Raw genomic sequence first — 20,795 nt, forward strand, 5'->3', positions numbered from 1 at the left:
GCTCCCCTTGCATAAATTACTGGACCAGACCTTCATGCAGTGCTTCGAAACGCCGTATTCCATACCGGCGATCCCCAGCAAACTCGATGCTCGATACCGCATCGTGCACCATAAAGGGTTCGAGGGCCCCCAACTCTCCCACCAATCCCTACTGGTCGAGTCCTCCCTTAAACGCTCTCATCCCTCCCAGGTCTACGCCTCTGTACCGCCGGGCCGAGAGGGAAGAACGATGGACAAATTTGGTAGAAAATTCTACCAAAACTCCATGATGGCGTCACGGGTGCTAAACTACAACTTCTTTTTCTCTTCCTATCTGGAGTTCTTCTTGCCGGTACTCCGCAAGTTCACTCCGTTCATAGACAACCAAGCTCGATTCGAGTTCGAGGAAGTGGTAGCCTCCCTCTCCCAATTACGACTCCAGCTGATGCAATCCTCCTTCGATGCATTCGAACTCTCGGCACGCGCCGCCGCAAGCGCGGTAGCTATGCGTCGCCTGGCATGGCTCCGTACTATCGATATGGATCCCAACCTACAGGACAGACTCGCCAACGTACCATGTGCTGGAGCTGACCTGTTCGATGAGTCTATCGAAACTGTTACCAAGAAGCTGTCGGATCATGAAAAATCCTTTCAATCCATCCTACGGCCCAAACCCAAACCTCAACAGTCTCGACCTTCCAGGCCACCCCTGATTTACCAGCGGCGTTACATGCCCAGACAAACGCCCGCTGCGAGACAGCCTGCGAAGAGACAACCCCCCCAGAAGTCTCAGCAAAAACTCCAGCCACCGGCTGTACCTAAGGCTCCCCAGCCCTTTTGACGCCCCTCCCGGGAGCATAACCTCGGCCTCTCCCATAGGGGGCCGCCTCCATCTTTTTTACCACCGATGGGAGGCCATAACCACGGACCTATGGGTCCTCTCCATCATAAGAGAAGGATACTCTCTTCAATTCCACCGGGTCCCCCCGGACCATCCTCCAAGAGAGTATCCTTCAAGCTCGACGCAGACCGCCCTTCTTCTTCAGGAAGTCCAAACCTTACTTCAGCTTCGGGCTGTCGAGACGGTCCCGTCAGACCAATTGAACCGAGGGTTTTACTCCCGGTACTTCCTCGTCCCGAAGAAAACGGGCGACCTGCGACCCATTTTAGACCTTCGGGCCCTCAACAAGTTCCTGGTCAAAGAGAAGTTTCGCATGTTGACTTTGGCTTCTCTATACCCCCTCCTCGAGCAGAACGACTGGTTATGCTCCCTGGATCTCAAGGAGGCCTACACTCACATCCCCATTCACCCGGCCTCCCGAAAGTTCCTCAGATTTCGGGTGGAAAATCTGCACCTACAGTATCGAGTGCTACCATTCGGCCTATCTTCGTCCCCCAGAGTCTTCACAAAGTGCCTGGTGGTAGTGGCCGCAGCACTCCGGGACAGGGGTCTACAGGTCTTTCCATACCTCGACGACTGGCTCATCAAGGCCCCGTCAGCCCCAGAGGTCACTTCGGCGGCCTTGGCTACAACCTACTTCCTCCAGAATTTGGGCTTCGAGATCAACTTCTCCAAGTCCCATCTACAACCCACCCAGTCCCTCCCCTTCATCGGAGCGGTCCTGGACACCACCCGACTCCGAGCATTCCTGCCCCGGCAACGCATGGAGTCTCTTCTTCATCTCTGCCAGTCGGTGGTCACTCACCAAACCATACCGGCGAGACAACTGATGGTGCTCCTGGGCCATATGGCCTCCACAGTACACGTGACACCCTTTGCCAGACTCCACCTCAGGATCCCCCAGTGGACCCTGGCATCACAGTGGAATCAGACATCCGATCCACTATCCAAACGCATCGTAGTCACACCTGCTCTTCGGCAGTCTTTACTTTGGTGGATGACCTCTTCGAATCTATCCAGAGGTTTGCTGATGCACTCTCCCCCCCATCAGAAAGTTCTCACAACCGATTCGTCGAATTACGCATGGGGGGCCCACCTGGAGGGTCTCCGCACCCAAGGATTCTGGACCAGTGCGGAAAGACTACACCAAATCAATCTACTGGAACTCAGAGCCATCTTCAATGCGCTCCAAGCTTCCCAACATCTACTTCACGACATGGTAATCCTCATTCGCACAGACAATCAGGCTGCCATGTATTACATCAACAAGCAAGGGGGCACGGGCTCGTCCCTCCTTTGCCAGGAAGCTCTACGAGTCTGGGACTGGGCGGTGCGCCACAACGCCCTACTCAGAGCAGTATACATCCAGGGGGAGAACAACGTCCTAGCAGACAAACTAAGCCGTCTGCTACAACCGCACGAATGGACTCTCCATTCCAACCCCCTTCACCAAATCTTCACGCAATGGGGGACGCCTCAGATAGACCTCTTTGCGGCTCCCCACAACGCCAAACTGCCTCAGTTTTGCTCCAGGATCTACACTCCTCATCGCCTCGAGGCAGATGCTTTTCTACTGAACTGGGGGAAACGATTTCTATATGCGTTCCCACCATTCCCGCTGATCCAGAAGACTCTGGTCAAGCTGAAACTCGAACGGGCCACCATGATTCTAATAGCTCCTCGGTGGCCCAGACAACCTTGGTTCTCCCTCCTACTTCAACTCAGCAGCAGGGAACCAGTACCACTTCCAGTGTTTCCTTCACTACTTACTCAACATCAAGGATCACTACTCCATCCCAACCTGCAGTCTCTCCACCTGACAGCTTGGTTCCTCTCAACGTAACCCCTCACCAATTCTCACAAGAAGTGAGGGAGGTCTTGGAAGCTTCCAGGAAGCCCGCCACTCGACAATGCTACTCCCAGAAATGGACCAGATTCTCCTCATGGTGCGTTTCTAAGTCAAAGGAACCTCAGCGAGCTTCCTTATCCTCCGTGCTGGACTATCTCCTGCACCTATCTCAATCTGGGCTCAAGTCCACATCCATACGAGTCCACCTGAGCGCTATTGCGGCGTTCCACCAGCCTCTACAAGGGAAACCCCTCTCGGCCCATCCGGTGGTCGCCAGAATTATGAAAGGACTCTTCCATGTTAACCCTCCTCTCAAACCACCCCCAGTGGTTTGGGACCTCAATGTAGTCCTTTCCCACCTCATGAAGCCCCCGTTTGAACCACTCAACAGGGCCCCTCTGAAGTATCTCACCTGGAAGGTGCTTTTCCTTGTAGCCCTTACGTCCGCTCGCAGAGTCAGCGAACTCCAGGCATTGATGGCGGACCCACCATTCACAGTATTCCACCATGACAAGGTGGTCCTCCGCACTCACCCGAAATTCCTGCCTAAGGTGGTCTCCGAATTTCATCTCAACCAATCCATTGTACTTCCAGTATTCTTCCCTAAGCCTCATTCTCACCACGGAGAATCGGCCCTTCACACTCTAGACTGTAAACGTGCCTTGGCTTTCTACCTGGATCGCACCAAGCCACACAGAACCACTCCTCAACTTTTTGTCTCCTTCGATCCTAACAAGTTGGGAAGACCCGTATCAAAGCGCACCATCTCTAACTGGATGGCGGCTTGTATCTCTTTCTGCTATGCCCAGGCTGGATTATCACTTCCTTGTAAGGTCACAGCCCATAAGGTCAGAGCAATGGCAGCCTCAGTAGCATTCCTCAGATCAACACCAATCGAGGAAATTTGCAAGGCTGCCACCTGGTCCTCGGTTCACACATTCACCTCACATTATTGTCTGGATACCCTCTCCAGACGGGATGGACAGTTTGGCCAAACAGTATTGAAAAATTTATTCTCTTAAGTCGCCAACTCCCCCTCCATCCCACTGAGGTTAGCTTGGAGGTCACCCATTAGTGAGAATACCTGCCTGCTTGTCCTGGGATAAAGCAATGTTACTTACCGTAACAGTTGTTATCCAGGGACAGCAGGCAGCTATTCTCACGTCCCACCCACCTCCCCTGGGTTGGCTTCTCAGGCTAGCTACCTGAACTGAGGAGACACGCCCGGATCTCCGGGTAGGAAGGCACCGGCGCATGCGCGGTGCGGGCATCTAGAAACTTTAAGTTTCTACAAGCAACACGTGCTTGTGAGACGTCCGTACCGGGGCTCTGTCTGATGACATCACCCATTAGTGATGTCACCCATTAGTGAGAATAGCTGCCTGCTGTCCCTGGATAACAACTGTTACGGTAAGTAACATTGCTTTACTGTAAATTTATACTGCTTTCTTTTTATTTTCCAAAGTGTAGAGTGTTGTTTTTCTTTCTCTGGTGTTGAACAGCATATGGCCTCTTGAGGTTTAAGTTTGATTTTTGTCTACAATTATTTGTTTGTGGTTGCTTCTAGTTGCATTTTTCTATGTAGAGTCCTTATGAATATGTTAGCTTTGGAATATATGCATCATAGATGTTTGTATTATATTTAGTGACTTAAGAGTTAGCTAATGGGGAGGAATGGTAAGCTGTCGTTATACTTTGGCTCACCATGATAAACCCAAACTTCTAACCTCCGGTTTATATTCGAGATATCCTTTTTTCCATCCAAAAGGGGAAAAAAAGGTCACCTCAGTTTATGTTTGACTATATATGGTATGTTCCATTTGCAGGCACATCAATTATATTACTGTTTTGTCCTTTAGAATGCAGAACTGAAATTCAATTTTGGTGATGAAGACTTCAAGTTTCCACCGAAAGATGGTTTTGTTGCACTCTCTAAGGCTGCTGATGGTCATGTTGTGAAGTCACAGCAGGCAGGTATGTAATGGAGAGAGAGATGTATCCTGTCAGTTTTTTAAAATTTGCATATTAAATCAGAAGTATGGATATAAGAGTATTTATTATGTTTCATATTCAATTTTGTGAGTCTAAAAAAAGGGGGGGTGTACGTTTTAGGTATAGATTGTTGCTCCTTTCTATAAAAGAACACCCCTTAAAAAAAACAAATGTTGAAATTGAATATAAAGAACCAAAAGAGGGATACAAAGTACACAACAGTGGACACAACAGTGTTATGTACTTTGTATCCCTGTTTTGGTTCTTTATATTCAATTTCAACATTTGTTTTCTTTAAGGGGTGTTCTTTTACAGAAATGTAGTAAGATTTATGGTTGTACTAATTAGTTACATAAACAAGTTACGTGTTTCTTAGTTTTCTAGAGGAAGCCATAAACTCCATCCAGGTTCAGCAAGCTTTGCCTACTTACATGACACAGAAACCCAGGCTTTATGAAATACTTTTATTATGAAAATAGAAAAATATAGTTCATAAGCCATTAGCAAATAATGATTATTGTTCACAAAATATCTGAATACATATATGAAACTCAGTACATAGTTCTCACACCACACTTGCTAGATAAATGAGTAAAACTAATTCTTACACTCTAAATAATTCCTTATAATAATAATTCCTGATTAGCAGCAACTAAAATATAGCTTACCACCACAGGTACTTCACTTCCTTGTCCCAAAGACAATAGAATTCTCTCTCTAACCCAGCTGAAAAGACATAAAATTCCTTATTCTCACCACAAAGATCAGGCCTCAGCAAAATTGGGGAGAAGGAATGTCTTTCCTCCGCTTAGTAGATATAGAAATTCTTCTGATTAGGAACAGTCCATCAGCCACTGGAAAAGCTGTAAATTAGGTTGCCAGCAAAGGTTTCCTTTAAGTGATGGAATCCCGATCTGTAGAAAGTCCGGTTTCGCTCTCTCAAGCAGAGAGTCACAAGAGGTAACTTTTCAAGTCTTAATTATTATCGAAGATGTGCAGAGGACACCTATGATAAGATGCAAACTTCCTCACATCCCAACATAGACTAATCAATAATTAGGCACCTTCTATTTGGTTCTCGTCAGATGACCTCTCCAGACCAATCCAGAAACATAACTTAGACAAATAGCCTTTCTGTATAGAGTCTCGCACAGGCTGTGTAACAGAGGCGCCTTCGTTAGATAAGAACAGCACAGGAGCAATGCCTCCCCCAAGATTCACACAGGCTGAGCATGTAGGCTTAGCTGGATGTCCTTGACTAGAATACAGTTCTGTTACATACCCAGAATGCATCAGGCATAAACAGCAAAGATGTTTCCTTCTTTCTCTTCTTGCATGGTTCATGCTGGAATGATTTCTTTCAGACAATGGTTCAGGCTTTATGACGTCAGAGAGGCCTAACCTTCAGGTGTGAATAAGGAAACACCCCTACAGAAAGGAGCAATAATCTATACCTAAAACGTGTACACACATCTGCAAAAAAAATTGTATTATTTTTTTTTTTTTTAACTAAATCACGGTAAAGGTTTCTACTGTGGCCCAGAGCGCTAAATGTTCTGATGTTGCTCCGATACTCATAGAATTCCTTTGAGTGGTGGAGCAGTATCAGAGCATTTAGCATCCCGGAGCGCGGTATAAACCTCTACCACAGCTTAGTAAAAGAGAGCCGTAATCTTCCATATATTTTTGAAAGAATCTTGAGTATGTAGAGTAGAGAATGACACGGTGGCGGGTTACCCGCGGCAGCCGCATTTAGAATATAAGACCAGATCGGCAGCGGTCAAAACAGCAGTTAGGGAGGACAAACGTCGAGTGGAAGAAACTCTGGCAAAAAACATTAAAAAAGGGGACAAATCCTTCTTTAGGTATATCAGCGATAGGAAAAGGAACACAGACGGTATAGTACGCCTTAGACAACCGGACGGAAACTACGCGGTGGCGGATTCAGAAAAAGCAGAACTACTAAATGAATATTTCTGCTCAGTCTTCACCTGCGAAGCACCGGGACACGGACCACAGTTGATGATAATACAAGACGTGGATGACCCGTTTCAGAACTTTGAGTTCACTCCTGGGGACGTCTACAACGAACTGGCAAGGCTAAAGGTAAACAAGGCCATGGGACCGGACAATTTACACCCAAGAGTGCTCAGAGAATTGAGAGATGTCCTGGCAGAACTGTTGGCGGTGCTCTTCAATCTCTCACTAAGTACGGGAAAGTTCCGTTGGACTGGAAAACAGCCAACGTCGTTCCTCTACATAAAAAGGGTTGCAAGGCTGAGGCTGCGAACTATAGACCGGTAAGCCTCACCTCAATAGTGTGCAAACTCATGGAAACACTAATTAAGTATAAATTAGATACGATCCTGAACGAGGGAAATCTCCGGGATCCCAGCCAACATGGATTCACCAAGGGTAGGTCATGCCAGTCCAATCTAATAAGCTTCTTTGACTGGGTAACAAGAAGACTAGACTCAGGAGAGTCCTTGGACGTCGTGTACCTGGACTTCAGCAAAGCGTTTGACAGCGTCCCACACCGCAGGCTGCTGAACAAGATGAAATCTATGGGATTAGGAGAGACTCTAACTGCATGGGTTAAAGATTGGCTTAGTGGCAGACTTCAGAGGGTGGTGGTCAACGGTACCCTTTCTAAAATGTCAGAGGTGACCAGCGGAGTGCCACAGGGTTCGGTCCTGGGCCCACTCCTCTTCAACATATTCATTAGGGATCTGACTCAAGGGCTCCAAGGCAAGGTAACCTTATTCGCTGATGACGCCAAACCATGCAATGTAGTAAACGGCTATAATCTTCAGGATGCTATGGAGCAAGACCTGCGTACTTTAAAAAGTTGGTCCTTGATCTGGCAGCTGGGCTTCAATGCCAAGAAATGTAAGGTCATGCATCTCGGCAACGGAAATCCTTGCAGAACTTACACCCTGAATGGAGAAACTTTAGCCAGGACTACGGCAGAACGAGACTTAGGAGTAATCATCAGTGCTGACATGAAAGCATCCACTCAAGTGGAGAAGGCTTCATCTAAAGCACGGCAAATGATAGGCTGTATCAAGAGAAGCTTCGTCAACAGGAAACCTGAAGTCATGATGCCACTGTACAGAGCCATGGTGAGACCGCATCTGGAATACTGTGTTCAATTCTGGAGGCCACATTACCGTAAGGATGTGCTCAGAGTTGAATCGGTTCAGCGGATGGCCACCAGGATGGTCTCGGGGCTAAAGGGTCTCCCGTACGAAGAAAGACTGAGCAAATTGCAGCTCTACACTCTCGAGGAGCGTAGGGAGAGGGGAGACATGATTGAGACATTTAAGTACATCACGGGACGGGTTGTGGAAGATGATATCTTTCTTCTCAGGGGACCCTCGACCACAAGAGGACATCCGCTCAAGCTCAGGGGAGGGAAGTTCCGTGGAGACACCAGGAAATACTTCTTCACGGAGAGAGTGATTGAGCATTGGAACGAGCTTCCAGTGCAGGTGGTCAAGGCACGCAGCATCTCAGACTTCAAGAACAAATGGGATACCTATGTGGGATCCCTACGAGGTCATGCCAAGGGATAGGGTCACTAGGACTGAATGAGCGGGTCAGTAGAGTGGCAGTATAATTACAATTATTCTTTAGGGGGTCAGTAGATTTAAGAGGGTGGGTAAATAGTGTGGGCAGACTTGATGGGCTATGGCCCTTATCTGCCGTCATCTTTCTATGTTTCTATGTTTCTAAATGATTTTATTTTCAATTTAATGATCAAAATGTGTCAGTTTTGAGAAGTTATATCTGCTGTCTATATTTTGCACTATATTTGTCTATTTTTCTATAGTTACTGAGGTGACCGAGCTTGCGGAGATGGGGCGGAAACAGGCTTTTAAAATTTTAGTCCTAGTAGTTTGCCGGTCCACAAAATAATTCTTTTATTTCTGCCGATTCACGGGTGTAAAAAGGTTGAAAAACACTGATGTAGAGTATGCCGGCTTTCTTTTTCGCCCAGCCGCATGCGTACAAAAAGCCGCGCTTGCGCAGCTGCTCGAGTTGATCAATCTTCTCCTCTCTTACAACTTCCTGTTTCCGGTTGCGTCAGAGGAGAATATTGAACAAATGAGCACCCGCACGTGCGGCTGGGCGAAAAACAAAGCTGGCATACTCTACATCTAAGGTGAGATGGAGGGAGAAAGATGGCGGAACACTGCAATCGGTCGGGTGTCTGCTGTTTTTGTATCACTGCCTACCTGCGCTCACGTTCCAGATCCTCCTGCATTTTTAGTGTGCACAATTGATCTGATTCGAGCTATAGGTGAACATGGGGGACACGTCATTGCAAGGGAGGGCAAGTCAATTGATTTATTTTATGTTCTGTTTTTACTACAGGGCAGAGGCACTGAAACAGATTCTCAGTGCAATAGTTGTAGTGGCAGGACTCTCTTCTGTCTTCATGGTGTTTCGCAGTACTGAGGCTTATATGGATGCTGCGGGGACGGTGACGGGGCGGTGAATGGGATGGGAGTGGCGGTGATGGGGCGGTGAAAGGGATGGCAGTGACGGGGCGGTGAAGGAAACGGCGGTGACGGGGCGGTGCAGAGGATGGTGGGCCGGGTCGGTGCAGTGACGGGGACAGATTTTTTTCCCCGTGTCATTCCCCAACAGCGTGCAGCCGTTTGGCGTGCCGACGAAGGCGCATGTGCGCCTTTGAGAGCGCCTTCGTGAAGCGCCGGAACGTGAAGCGTCCACAACTTCTGATCCCAAGACAGAACTAACTGAACCTCTAGACGATAAGTAACCATCTTTGTCAGACTGCCTTTCATTTCCAGTGTATCTCTAGCCATCATCCCCCCCCTCGGCTAGACTGTTTCTTGTCACCCCCAACCCTACGTTGGCTGGACGGTGTTTCTCTCTTCCCAACTTCCTACATAAAATCTGTATCATGGCCCACCCCAACTCCCAACCGTGGCTGCAACTATTCCTACTATATCTGATCTGGTTCAGAATTTGCATAATCAATTCACTCACCCTAACCCCTATCCCTGTCCTTAACCCCACATTCCGTGCGGTTAAAACTAACACCCCTACAATCTCTCACCGCACCTTATATGATTACTCTGATGCAGGCCCCTTCCCAATACCAGTTCTACCACCCCTACGCAGACTGACCAAACCATACATAAAAAAACAACGATCACTAAAAAAACTAACTTACTCACACATTTATCCAATTGATCCGGCCAACTACCAGAACCTACATGGCTTTTACTTAAATATAAGATCCATGAGGAACAAGGCCTTACTTATTAAGGACTGGCTGAAAGAAACCAACCCTGACTTCGCTCTATTTACAGAAACATGGCTACTATCCGATAACGATATTATTATCCAAGACTGCCTTCCCCCAGGCTTCAAAATTTTATCACTAGCTAGAACTTGGGGCAGGGGGGGGAGGCCTAGCCATGATCTTCTAAGACAATCTACACTGCTCTATTCTAAACTCAAAATCCACTCCCAACCTAGAAATTCTTTCACTCTCACTATCGTCCAAATCCCTAGCGGCTGCGCTAACAATAACTCTGTTTTACGTTCCACCAAAAAAATGGAACCTGGCCAAGGATGACTTCTCCGAATTTTTACTAACTAATTCTCTATCCAGCCCGTACAACCTACTATGTGGAGATATCAGTATCCACCTGGAAAAAATAGACCATCCTGAAACCATAGAACTCTGGTCACTCATCTCTTCACTAGGGTACCTCAAACCTCCCCCAATTAAAACCCACCAAAGAGGCCATCAGTTAGATTTAGTCACTTTCTCCTCAAGAGAGCTATCTAAACCCAAAATACTCTGGAAACAAGAACACTGGACCGATTCATTATGGTCAGATCACAGCCTCTGCAATTTTGAACTCGATTGCCAACTAAAAAACACAAGTCCAACAAATAATAACCCAAAAACGAGAAATATAAAATTCCATACTAGCAGAGGTAAAATAAATCCCGTAGAATTCTGGTCTCACTATGAGATCATATCGGAACAAAACAAACAAACCGATCAATTCATGAACTCCTGGATTAATGATAGCACCAATATCCTAAATAAAATGGCTTCCATTAAAACCCGCAGAAAGAGACTAAAAATCCTAGAGGGCTGGTTTGACACAGAACTGCTAATGCTAAAGAGAGACCTAAGAAAATCGGAAAGACTTTGGCTAAAATCAGGGTCACAAGAGCACAGAATCGCCTGGAGACAAAAATTAAAAATCTACAAAAATCGGACCAAAGAAAAACGCAAAAACTTCTATGCCCTCAAAATCGGCGACATCTCAACCAACAGTAGCAACCTTTTTAAGCTGGTAAATGATCTATACAATATAGAAACATTTATCGACACACCCGAAGAGCCCACTCTAACTGCAAACAGCATGGTGGATTTCTTAATCTCCAAAATACAAAAACTAAGATCCTCCCTCACCGACCCTCCAAAACCCCACTGGTGTTACCCCATTCTACTAGACTCAGACGACTCTAGAGCTGACCTATTCTGGAACACATTCTCACCCATAGACTGGCAAACTTTCAGTAAACACTACAATAAGTATGCCAATTCCTACTGCAGACTGGATACCTGTCCCCCTAATGTCATGAAATCGGCCCCAGTCATTTTTAAGGCCAAAATGCTGACTTGGATCAACTCCCTACTAACCTCTGGGAAGTTCCCAGTAGAACAAGGGCACATTATGATTTCACCAATTAAGAAAAATACTAAAGAGCCATCTAACAATGCATCCAACTTTAGACCAATCACCAATATCCCCCTAGTCACCAAAATAGCAGAAGGGATAGAAAACACCAAACTCACCACATACTTAGAAAAACACAATATCTTACATGACAATCAATCTGGTTTCCGGTCAGGTCACAGTACTGAAACAATTTTAGCTTCTCTGCTTGATTACCTTCATCAACTATTCAGCCAAGGCTCAAGTGCTCTAATATTGCAACTCGATCTGAGTAGCGCATTTGACTTGGTTGACCACGCCACTCTACTAGACTGTCTAACATCTATTGGAATCTCAGGTCATGTTCTCAATTGGTTCCACAAATTCTTGATAACAAGAACCTACAAGGTGTTCAAGGACGACACTACCTCTTACAGCTGGGACAACCCTTGTGAGGTCCCAAAAGGCTCCCCCTTGTCCCCCACCCTATTTAACATCTACCTTGCCTCCCTAGGAAACCTCCTGCAGAGTTTGAAACTCAAATTCTTCATTTACGCAGACGACATCACCATAATCATTCCGCTCTCCTACCTTACCTCAGAGCTTCTAAACTCGCTATCTCTCACCCTAAATCAGATCGAACTTTGGATGACAGCGTTTAGGCTAAAGCTAAACCCAGAAAAAACTAAATTCTTCTTAGTATCCCAAACGACAAAATCAAGGAAACTGCGATACGTATCAATGGCCTAGACTACTGTATTGAACAATCCTTAAAAATACTAGGAGTCACCTTAGACAAACATCTCACACTAGAGAAACACACTGACCTAGTGTTCAAGAAAAGTATCTCGATACTCTGAAAACTCCGCACCATTAAAAAATACTTTGACAACACTTCCTTTCGTCTGCTGGTCCAAGCTTCTATTCTTAGTGTCCTGGACTACTGTAACATCATTTATCTAGGCGCCTTCAAGAAAGTCACCAAGAAGCTGAGATTGGTCCAAAACACCGCCATCCGCCTTATCTTTGGCCTGAAGAAATGGGAACACATATCCCCCTTCTACCACAAGTTGCACTGGCTGCCATTTGAATCCAGAGTCCTATTTAAGTTCTCTTGCATCTGCTACAAAACCGTATCGGGTATGTCACCAGACTATCTTTACCCCCACTTTAACCTGAACTATAATAATAAGAACTCCCGCAGAATAACTATGTTCGCTTTCCCCTCACTGAAATCATGTCATCTTAAAAGATTCCTCGAACAAACCTTCTCTTTTCAAGTGGCCAAACTTAACTCATGGCTCGCCCAAATTATACTTGACGCCTCTTCATACCTCCACTTTAGAAAAAAGCTCAAAACTCTACTTTTCTATTGACCAAATCCTTAATGCTCCCCTCTTCCGCCTTAACGCTCCCCCTCTCCACATTAGAAAACAGATCGAACACTCTTCTTTGCATCAGATCAAATCCTTAACTCTCCCCTCCCCCCCTCAACACTGCCCACCTTTCTTTACTTTTTCCCCTCCTCCCCCCTTCCAAGATCCCTGCCCCCTCCCTCTCATATAATATGCTCTGTTCCCCCTCTCATAAATTCAATTGTACTCTCTTACAGTACATACCGTATGCGCTCTGTATTAGCCCTCCTTCACTTAAATTGTCAATGTAAACTAGTTTGAGCCTTCGATTGCCTTGTTATGTTCTTCTTTTTTCAATTGCACTGTATGTAACTCATCTATTTGTTGTGAACCGCCTAGAACTCCCTGGGTATGGCGGTATACAAAAATAAATTATTATTATTATTATTAATGTAGAGCTAGAAAAATCCTAGACACTAGATTACCTGGGTGCCTAAATTTCAGAAAACTAACAAAAAATAAAAGGAAAATGCAGAAAAAATAGTGATAGAATTTTTCTCTGGTTTCTTAAATTTTTTGGTTATTAAAATATTCTAAATATATTTTATTTTATTGAGCATGTTTAGGAATCTGTGCTGCCGGTCCTGCATCTCAGTTTATTTTTCTGTAGTCACTTTAAGCAATATTTCTCCTTTTTGCTATTTTTTAAATTTAATCTTATTACAAATAGATATCTTTTGTCAAAAAGATTGGCTAGAACTGGCCAGTGTCATATTTTAAATTAATATCTGTATTTGTTTCTACTCATTTGTTTTTCTTCAGTTTTTTGGACAGGAATTCATTTTTTTTCTATATATTCAGGAATAGTCATTGATAGTTTTCAAGATCTTTCCTCTTCCCCCCCCCCCAGTCTTCTGTATCCAATGATAATCTGATTTATGATGATAGCCTGACTAATGTAATGAATATAACTCTGCATAGGGCTTCACTCAAAAATTTCTGCCATCTTACAAATATCTTGAAACCTACTTTTAAAATAAATTGTTTTGGTTTTCCTTTGCTCAGACTTAACAAAATCATGCTTCATTTTTTCCCTCCATTTTACATGTCAACCCTGTTGCAGTGGTTAGTATCATCAAGGACAAAGGAACATGCTGCATTCAGCTTATGGCAAACCCGGGTTGGGGGGGGTTGGGGGGAGGAGTGCATCTTTAGAGGGGGCTGGGGGGAATTACAGAGGATTCTTTGGCAATGTTTTAGAAAAGTCAATTCGTTGAACAATAAACGATACTTGGTATGTACTTCTTGCATCTTATCAATTGTCATTCTGCGAATTGACTTTCTAACAATTGTCTGGATCCCTTGAATGTTCTTAACACTGGAAACAGAACCAGTTAATAACATCTTAACACACAATACACCCAGATATGCAAAAAACGGGGCTCACCTCTAATCCTGGACTAGTGGGTTATTTTCCTTTGGTCAACAGACAGATTGTAAGAAGCTTCAAACAATGCTTGGAGCCCCTCCCCTCTTACCTCAGGAATGCCCCTTAGGACTCCAATTTCTCTCCTACAAGCCAGACTGTAGGAGTTTGTCTTTTCTGCTTGAGGCTTCGACCTCCCCTGATGATTGTGGCTGCCCTGTCCATCATGGAATCTCAACCTGGCCCTTTGCTCTTTGACTCAACTGCCTTATGAGCCTCTGGAATGTGCATCTTTAATGGATCTCACTGTCAACTCTCTAGTAGTCGCTAGGCCAAAGGGAAGGACCAAGAACTGGTAATGGTTTTCCAGAACATTAAACTTCAGGAATTTCTGCAATCTGGTAAAATGAGAATATGCAAGTAGGTCTCTGTGATATCTAGAGAGGCCAGGAACTCTCCTGGAGTTACCGCCAATATGACAGAATGAACAGCCTCCATGCAGAAACGCGGAACCTTGAGCGCTGTATTGACGTAAGGTCTAGAATGAGTCTTCAATTGTCTGAGCCTTTCTTTGGCACAATGAAGTAAATGAGTATCTGCACAAGCCCAAGTCTTCAGAACCAACTCTATTGCCTGAATGTTCAGCACTTTCTCACAGTGGCCTCCACTCTGCTTGTTTTGTCCGAGAGCCCTGCAGGGGAGTCCAGTCTGTTAAAGGCCGGGTGAATTCCAGTTTGAAACTGCTCTGGATGACTTTTAGAAGCCAATGGTCTGAAGAAATCTGAGCACAGGCCTGCAGAAAGTACAAGGGCCATCCCTCTATCTTGAAAGGGAGTGCTCCGGGCCTGGCATCATTGTGCCTTTTTGAAGTAAGATGCGGTAGGGAACTGGAGGTCTGGTTACACCTGGATCTGGTAAACCTCTACTAGAGAGTTGCACAGGGACAGAAATCCCACCCGCTCCCACAAAAGTCCCACCCGTCCCTGCGAGGAATCCCCTCCGTCCCCGCGAGGAATCCCCTCCGTCCCCACCCGTCCCTATAAACTACAGAAATAGTTATTTCATTTAATTATGCTACTGAATTAAAGGCTCTGGTAGAAACCCATTTACAAATAAGCAAAAAGACTTTATTAATTTGGAAGTATTAATTGGGAAGAATACATACTTTGTAAACGGGTTTCTACCAGAGTCTCTAATGTTTATAAATTTTTATCAACACAACTAATATACTACTTTATCCTAAAGCCAAAAAAAAAAAAATTTTTTTTCCTACCTTTGTTGCCTGGTTTCTGCTTTCCTCATGTTCTCATTCAATTCCTTCCATCCACTATCTCTCTTCTCTCTGCGTCTTCCATTTGCTCTGTTACTGTGCCTCTCCCTTTATCCCCCCTTCCAAATTGGTCTGGCACCCATCTTCTTCCCTCCGCTCCCCCCATAGTCTGGCATCTTTGTCTTCTTCCCTGCCAGCGTCTTGTCCCCACTCTCTCTTCCCCATGTTCTGTCAGCGTCCTTCTCACCCCTCTGTCTTCCCCATGTGCTTTCAGTGTCCTCCTCCCCCCTCTGTCTTCCCCATGTGCTTTCAGTGTCCTCCTCCCCCCTCTGTCTTCCCCATGTGCTTTCAGTGTCCTTCTCCCCCCTCTGTCTTCCCCATGTCCTTTCAGCATCCTTCTCCCTCCCCGTCTTCCCCATGTGCTTTCAGCGTCCTTCTCCACCCTCTGTCTTCCCCAAGTGCTTTCAGCGTCCTTCTCCTCCCCCCCATCTTCCCCATGTCCTTTCAGCGTCCTTCTCCACCCCTTTGTCTTCCCCAGTGCTTTCAGCGTCCTCCTCCCCCCTCAGTTTTACCTTTTCCTCTCCACTCCACCTTTCCTCCCTTTCTCCCTCCCTGCCCCTTACCTTTGTGGCGCTTCCCCACCCGACTGACAACAGAACAGGTCCGACAAACCTCCCTGCCCTGTAGCTGCGAATCTAAATTACCTTCTTACAGCAGCTGGAGTATTGAAGCTGCTCTAAGAAAGTAATTTAGATTCACGGCTACAGGGCAGGGAGGTTTGTCGGACCGGGCCTGTTGTCGGTCGGTTGGAGGAAGCGCCACAAAGGTAAGGGGACCTGGCCGGCTGTGCACGCCTCCCCCCTATGGCTACACCCGGGGCGGACCTCCCTCCCCGCCCCCCCCCCATGGTATGACACTGCCGATTGCAGCACACAGCCGATCGGCATGGAAGTCTTCCCGATGTTGGCGCTGACAGAGGGAGGGAGGGCTTTGCTTAAGCCCTCCCTCCGATGTCAGCGCTGACATTGTGGAAGACTTCCATGCCGATCAGCTGTGTGCTGCGGCAGGGCAGGTAGGGAGAAGACGAGCCTCGCATCCAATCCCGCGACCCTCGGAGGCGTCCCCACGGGGTCCCCGCAACTCTAGGGGATGTCCCCACGGGTCCCCACGACCCTAGGGGGCATCCCTGCGACCCAAAGGGGGAACCCGCGGGATTCATGTCGTCCCCGTTCCCGTGCAGCTCTCTAGTGACTACTCCTCACACATTCACCAAGGTAATGGTGGTGGGTGGTAGCCTACCTGCAAATGATTGTTTGCAAGTACATCCCTACTTAGTCAACTGGCTGATCAGGGTCCCTTCATTAACCAAAGGACAGCGCACAGTAGTTCAGGTGCACTAAGCCCTGGGGAGCCTGGGTTGGATTGCGAATTACCGAAAGAGTCATTTGTCGCCATCTCAGTTTTTTGAATACCTGAGAATCATGTTCAACATGGCTGTGTATCTTCCAGAAGCACGCAGACAGAAGTTTTGCTTTCAAATAACGAACTTGCTAGCCTGTCCATCCCCATCGGCATGGCACTCTTTTCAAGTGCTAGGTTCCATGACGGCCACAATAGATATGGTCTCCTGGGCAAAGGCGCTCACGCATCCTCTCCAATATGTGCTGCTAGAATGTTGGTCTGCCTAGAAGGACGCTCTGCAGAAATTCCTAGGCCTGGGCCAGTATGGACTGGTGGCTATATCCTCAGTCTCTCACCAAGAGCATGCCTCTCAGCATAACTTTCTGGGTAGTTTCATGATGGATGCCATTCTCTTCGGCTGGGAAGCTCACTGCAGTTGTTGGCTGATTTCAGGGACGTTGTTAGCCACCCAGAGAAAGTGGTCAATCAGCAAGCTGGTACTCCAAGCTATTTGGCTAGCCTTACAGAAACTGCAGAAGACTGGATGGTCAGATAGTCCAAGTCTTCTCAGAGAATGCTACAGCAATGGCCTATGTCAGCCATGAAGACACCAAGAGTGTCCAGCTGTGTCTAGAAGTCTGCTTGTTGTTCAACTGGATGGAATGTCATCTACAGGCGCTCTCAGTGGCACACGTAGCAAGAGTGGACAATGTCCAAGCTGATTTCCTCAGCTTTACCCTGGATCCGGGCAAGTGGGCACGGTCAGCCTTCCAATCCACTGTTCATCACTGGGGTCAACCGGTGTTCGACTTTATGGCATATGATCAAGAAGCAAGGACCTGGATGCTCTGGTCTAGCCATGGCCACAGGAGTGTTTTGCTTTACATGCTTCCTCTGTGGCCCATGATAGGCCAAATCCTTTGAAGGATCTCAAGCCATCAGGGAAAGTTCATTCTTATTCTGGTGGCTCCAGACTGGCCACGCAGACCGTAGTTCGCAGATGTGTTATATCTTTGGATGAGTGCTGGTCTCAGGCTACAAGTGCAACCAGACCTTCTCAGGGTCCAGTGGTCATAGAAGATTTGGATCACTTTGCTCTTATGGCATGGCTATTGAACGTGAAGCGTTAGTGTGCAAGGGGTACTCAGAAGTGATCATTGCTATCCTCCTTAAGTCTAAGAAGCCAACAACAGTCCCAGCCTATGCTAAAGCTTAGGAGACTTTCCAACTTTGGTGCACCCAGTAAAATGTGGGTCTCGGAGCTCCAGGCTATTTCTTGCAGGGAGCCTTTCCTTAAATTCATCTTCTTTCTTGCTAAAGGTGGTTACAGCGTTCCATGTACATCAGGAAGTCAAATTGCCAGCGTTCCAGGAAACAGAACCGGATTCTGAAGAAGTTGGATGTGAGAAGAGTGCTTCTCCGATAAGTTTAGGTTGAGATATTTGAACATCTTTTTCTGCTGACAAATCCAGCTAGGTGAGCTGCGCTGGCTTCCAAGGCCATGATTTCCAGATGGATCCATAGGGCAATTTTGTCAGCATACATTGTATGTGGGAAACAGTCTTCCATTCTAGTAAAGGCGTATTCGACTAAAAGTGTAGCTTCCTCGGCTGAAGCCAGGGCAGTCTCACCTGAGGAGATTTGTAGGGCAGCATTTTGGTCCACTCTACATACTTTGGCCAAGTTTTACAGTGTGGATGTGGCAGCAAGAGAGGACTCTGCCTTTGGGTCCTCAGTGTTAACGAGCCGGTGCAGTCATCCCGCCCTGAATTTCTAGGACTGCTTTTGTACGTCCTGCTTGTCCATAATGACACATCTATTGCACTAGAAAAAGATTATATTCTTACCTTGCTAATATCTTTTCTAGTAGATAGGTATGTTATTCTGGACCCCCGCCCTGTCATTTATTTCCTGCACCTACCTACTATCTCACTTAAAATGTTCTTATCGAAGCCTATAAATTGGATGTCAGTCAGACCTTGAGGGCATGAAGAGTAGTTTGTTACTGTCATACTTTGGGGTGCTGCTTGAGTTCCATGAATGCTTCTGTTAGCATGTTAGTTATATGTTTTGATTGTTGATGGTTCATATGTTTGTTATATTTCAGAACAGACTTGTTAGTTGGGGAGTTTCCCTTTCTCCCTACTTTACATATGTTTTACAAATGGGCATTTGTCTGCTTTGGAACTAACTATAGGGGGCAGCAGAGCTTTCTATGAAGTAAGAGATCTTCAGAAAAAATCCTTCTGCAAAGCTCGCAACTACAGGAAAATTACCCACTTATCCAGAATGACACACCTATCTACTAGAAAAGATAGTAAGATAAGAACCTAATCTCTTTATATCACCCCCCCCCCTTGTGTTTCTGCTCAGGAGTGGTAAAATATTTAACTTTCTCTTTTTTCATTTTTTTTTAATTAGGAAGTGCACAAGTGGGTCAAGCAAAGAATCTTCCTAATGCTCCAAAAGCGCTGATCATTGAACCTTCCAGAGAATTAGCAGAACAGACTTTGAACAACATCAAGCAATTTAAAAAAGGTGTTGATAATCCTAAATTAAGGTACAAGAAATGTTTTGTAAACTATATACTAATATTTGTAGGTAAACATAGGGTCAACACATGATTTCCATCAGAGTTAATGTTGGGTGGGTTTTGTAGTATTTTTCGTTCTGATATCAAATCTGTGTTTAGTTTTTCACTAGCACATCACATTTTTGTAATGAGGCTCATTATATATAATTATAAACATTAATTGGGCGATATGTCATGCGTTTATAGGATATACTGTGCCACACTTTCACAAGAGATAATGATGTCACAAATAAGTGAAGGCAGTGCTGCTTTAGTCTAAAGGGGTGTATATTTCAAGAACGGAGGAAAAAGCCTCAGACAAATGCCCTCCCACCACCACAATGGTGGATAAAGGTGGTTGGGTGGTAACCTCGTTGGCAGAAAACCTCCATTGCACTCCCTATTAAATAAACTATAAGCAGGGCTGTCTTTGCAAATGATAGATGAAAAAAACTTTCAACTTATCTATGATCGGTGTACCGATCATAGATAAGTTGAAAGTTTTTTTCATCTATCATTTTCAAAGACAGCCCTGCTTATAGTTTACTTAATAGGGAGTGCAATGGAGGTTTTCTGCCAATGAGGTTACCACCCAACCACCTTTATCCACCATTGTGGTGGTGGGAGGGCATTTGTCTGAGGCTTTTTCCTCCGTTCTTGAAATATACACCCCTTTAGACTAAGCAGCACTGCCTTCACTTATTTGTGACATCATTATCTCTTGTGAAAGTGTGGCACAGTATATTCATTGATATTTCACATATCCGAGTTTTTTTGCTATGCGTTTATAGGATAAACATATAAGGAGGGTTAACGACAATTGTCTTTGTATTTTATGCTACAGATGGTGATTAATATCAGTTTTTTTTTCATGCTAAGACATTGTACTAATCATCCAGATAGTTTAACATCTGTAGTTCATTCACGACGAAAGCACAATGTCGCCCAATTACCGTAGATCTGAAGAAGGTATACAAATTGTACTTTGGCTGTCGACTGGGTGACCAGGATAAGTCTTGAACTCCACTTATCATCTGTACCAGTTGTTCCAACGGACTTCGTGACTGGCTCAATCAATGAAAGGCAGTGAAGTCATTTGCAATCCCAATGATATGGAGGGAACCGCGAGACCATATTAAAGATTGCGACTTTGCCTTGTGAGCACAAGTGGATTCTCAGCTAAAACTAAGCACAAAATTATATATCCTACTCTGGATTCTGCTGTTAGGCCTGTTACATTACATTACATTACATTAGTGATTTCTATTCCGCCAATGCCTTGCGGTTCAAGGCGGATTACATCAAAGTTATCAAGAATTACATAAAAGTTTACAGGA

General features: G+C 45.6%; 1 protein-coding gene across 1 annotated transcript in view; it reads left to right on the top strand.

Moving 5' to 3' along the window:
- The window catches only part of DDX1 (DEAD-box helicase 1), a 194,657-nt gene that overhangs the window by 105,645 nt on the left and 68,217 nt on the right, over positions 1 to 20,795 (top strand). The window contains exons 12-13 of the mRNA XM_033936340.1: positions 4,589 to 4,703; positions 19,308 to 19,446. Of these exons, the coding sequence (XP_033792231.1) occupies positions 4,589 to 4,703; positions 19,308 to 19,446 (254 nt within the window). The remainder of the gene's footprint in view (positions 1 to 4,588; positions 4,704 to 19,307; positions 19,447 to 20,795) is intronic.

This window comes from Geotrypetes seraphini, chromosome 3 (assembly GCF_902459505.1).
Source record: "Geotrypetes seraphini chromosome 3, aGeoSer1.1, whole genome shotgun sequence".
Lineage (NCBI taxonomy): Eukaryota > Metazoa > Chordata > Amphibia > Gymnophiona > Dermophiidae > Geotrypetes > Geotrypetes seraphini.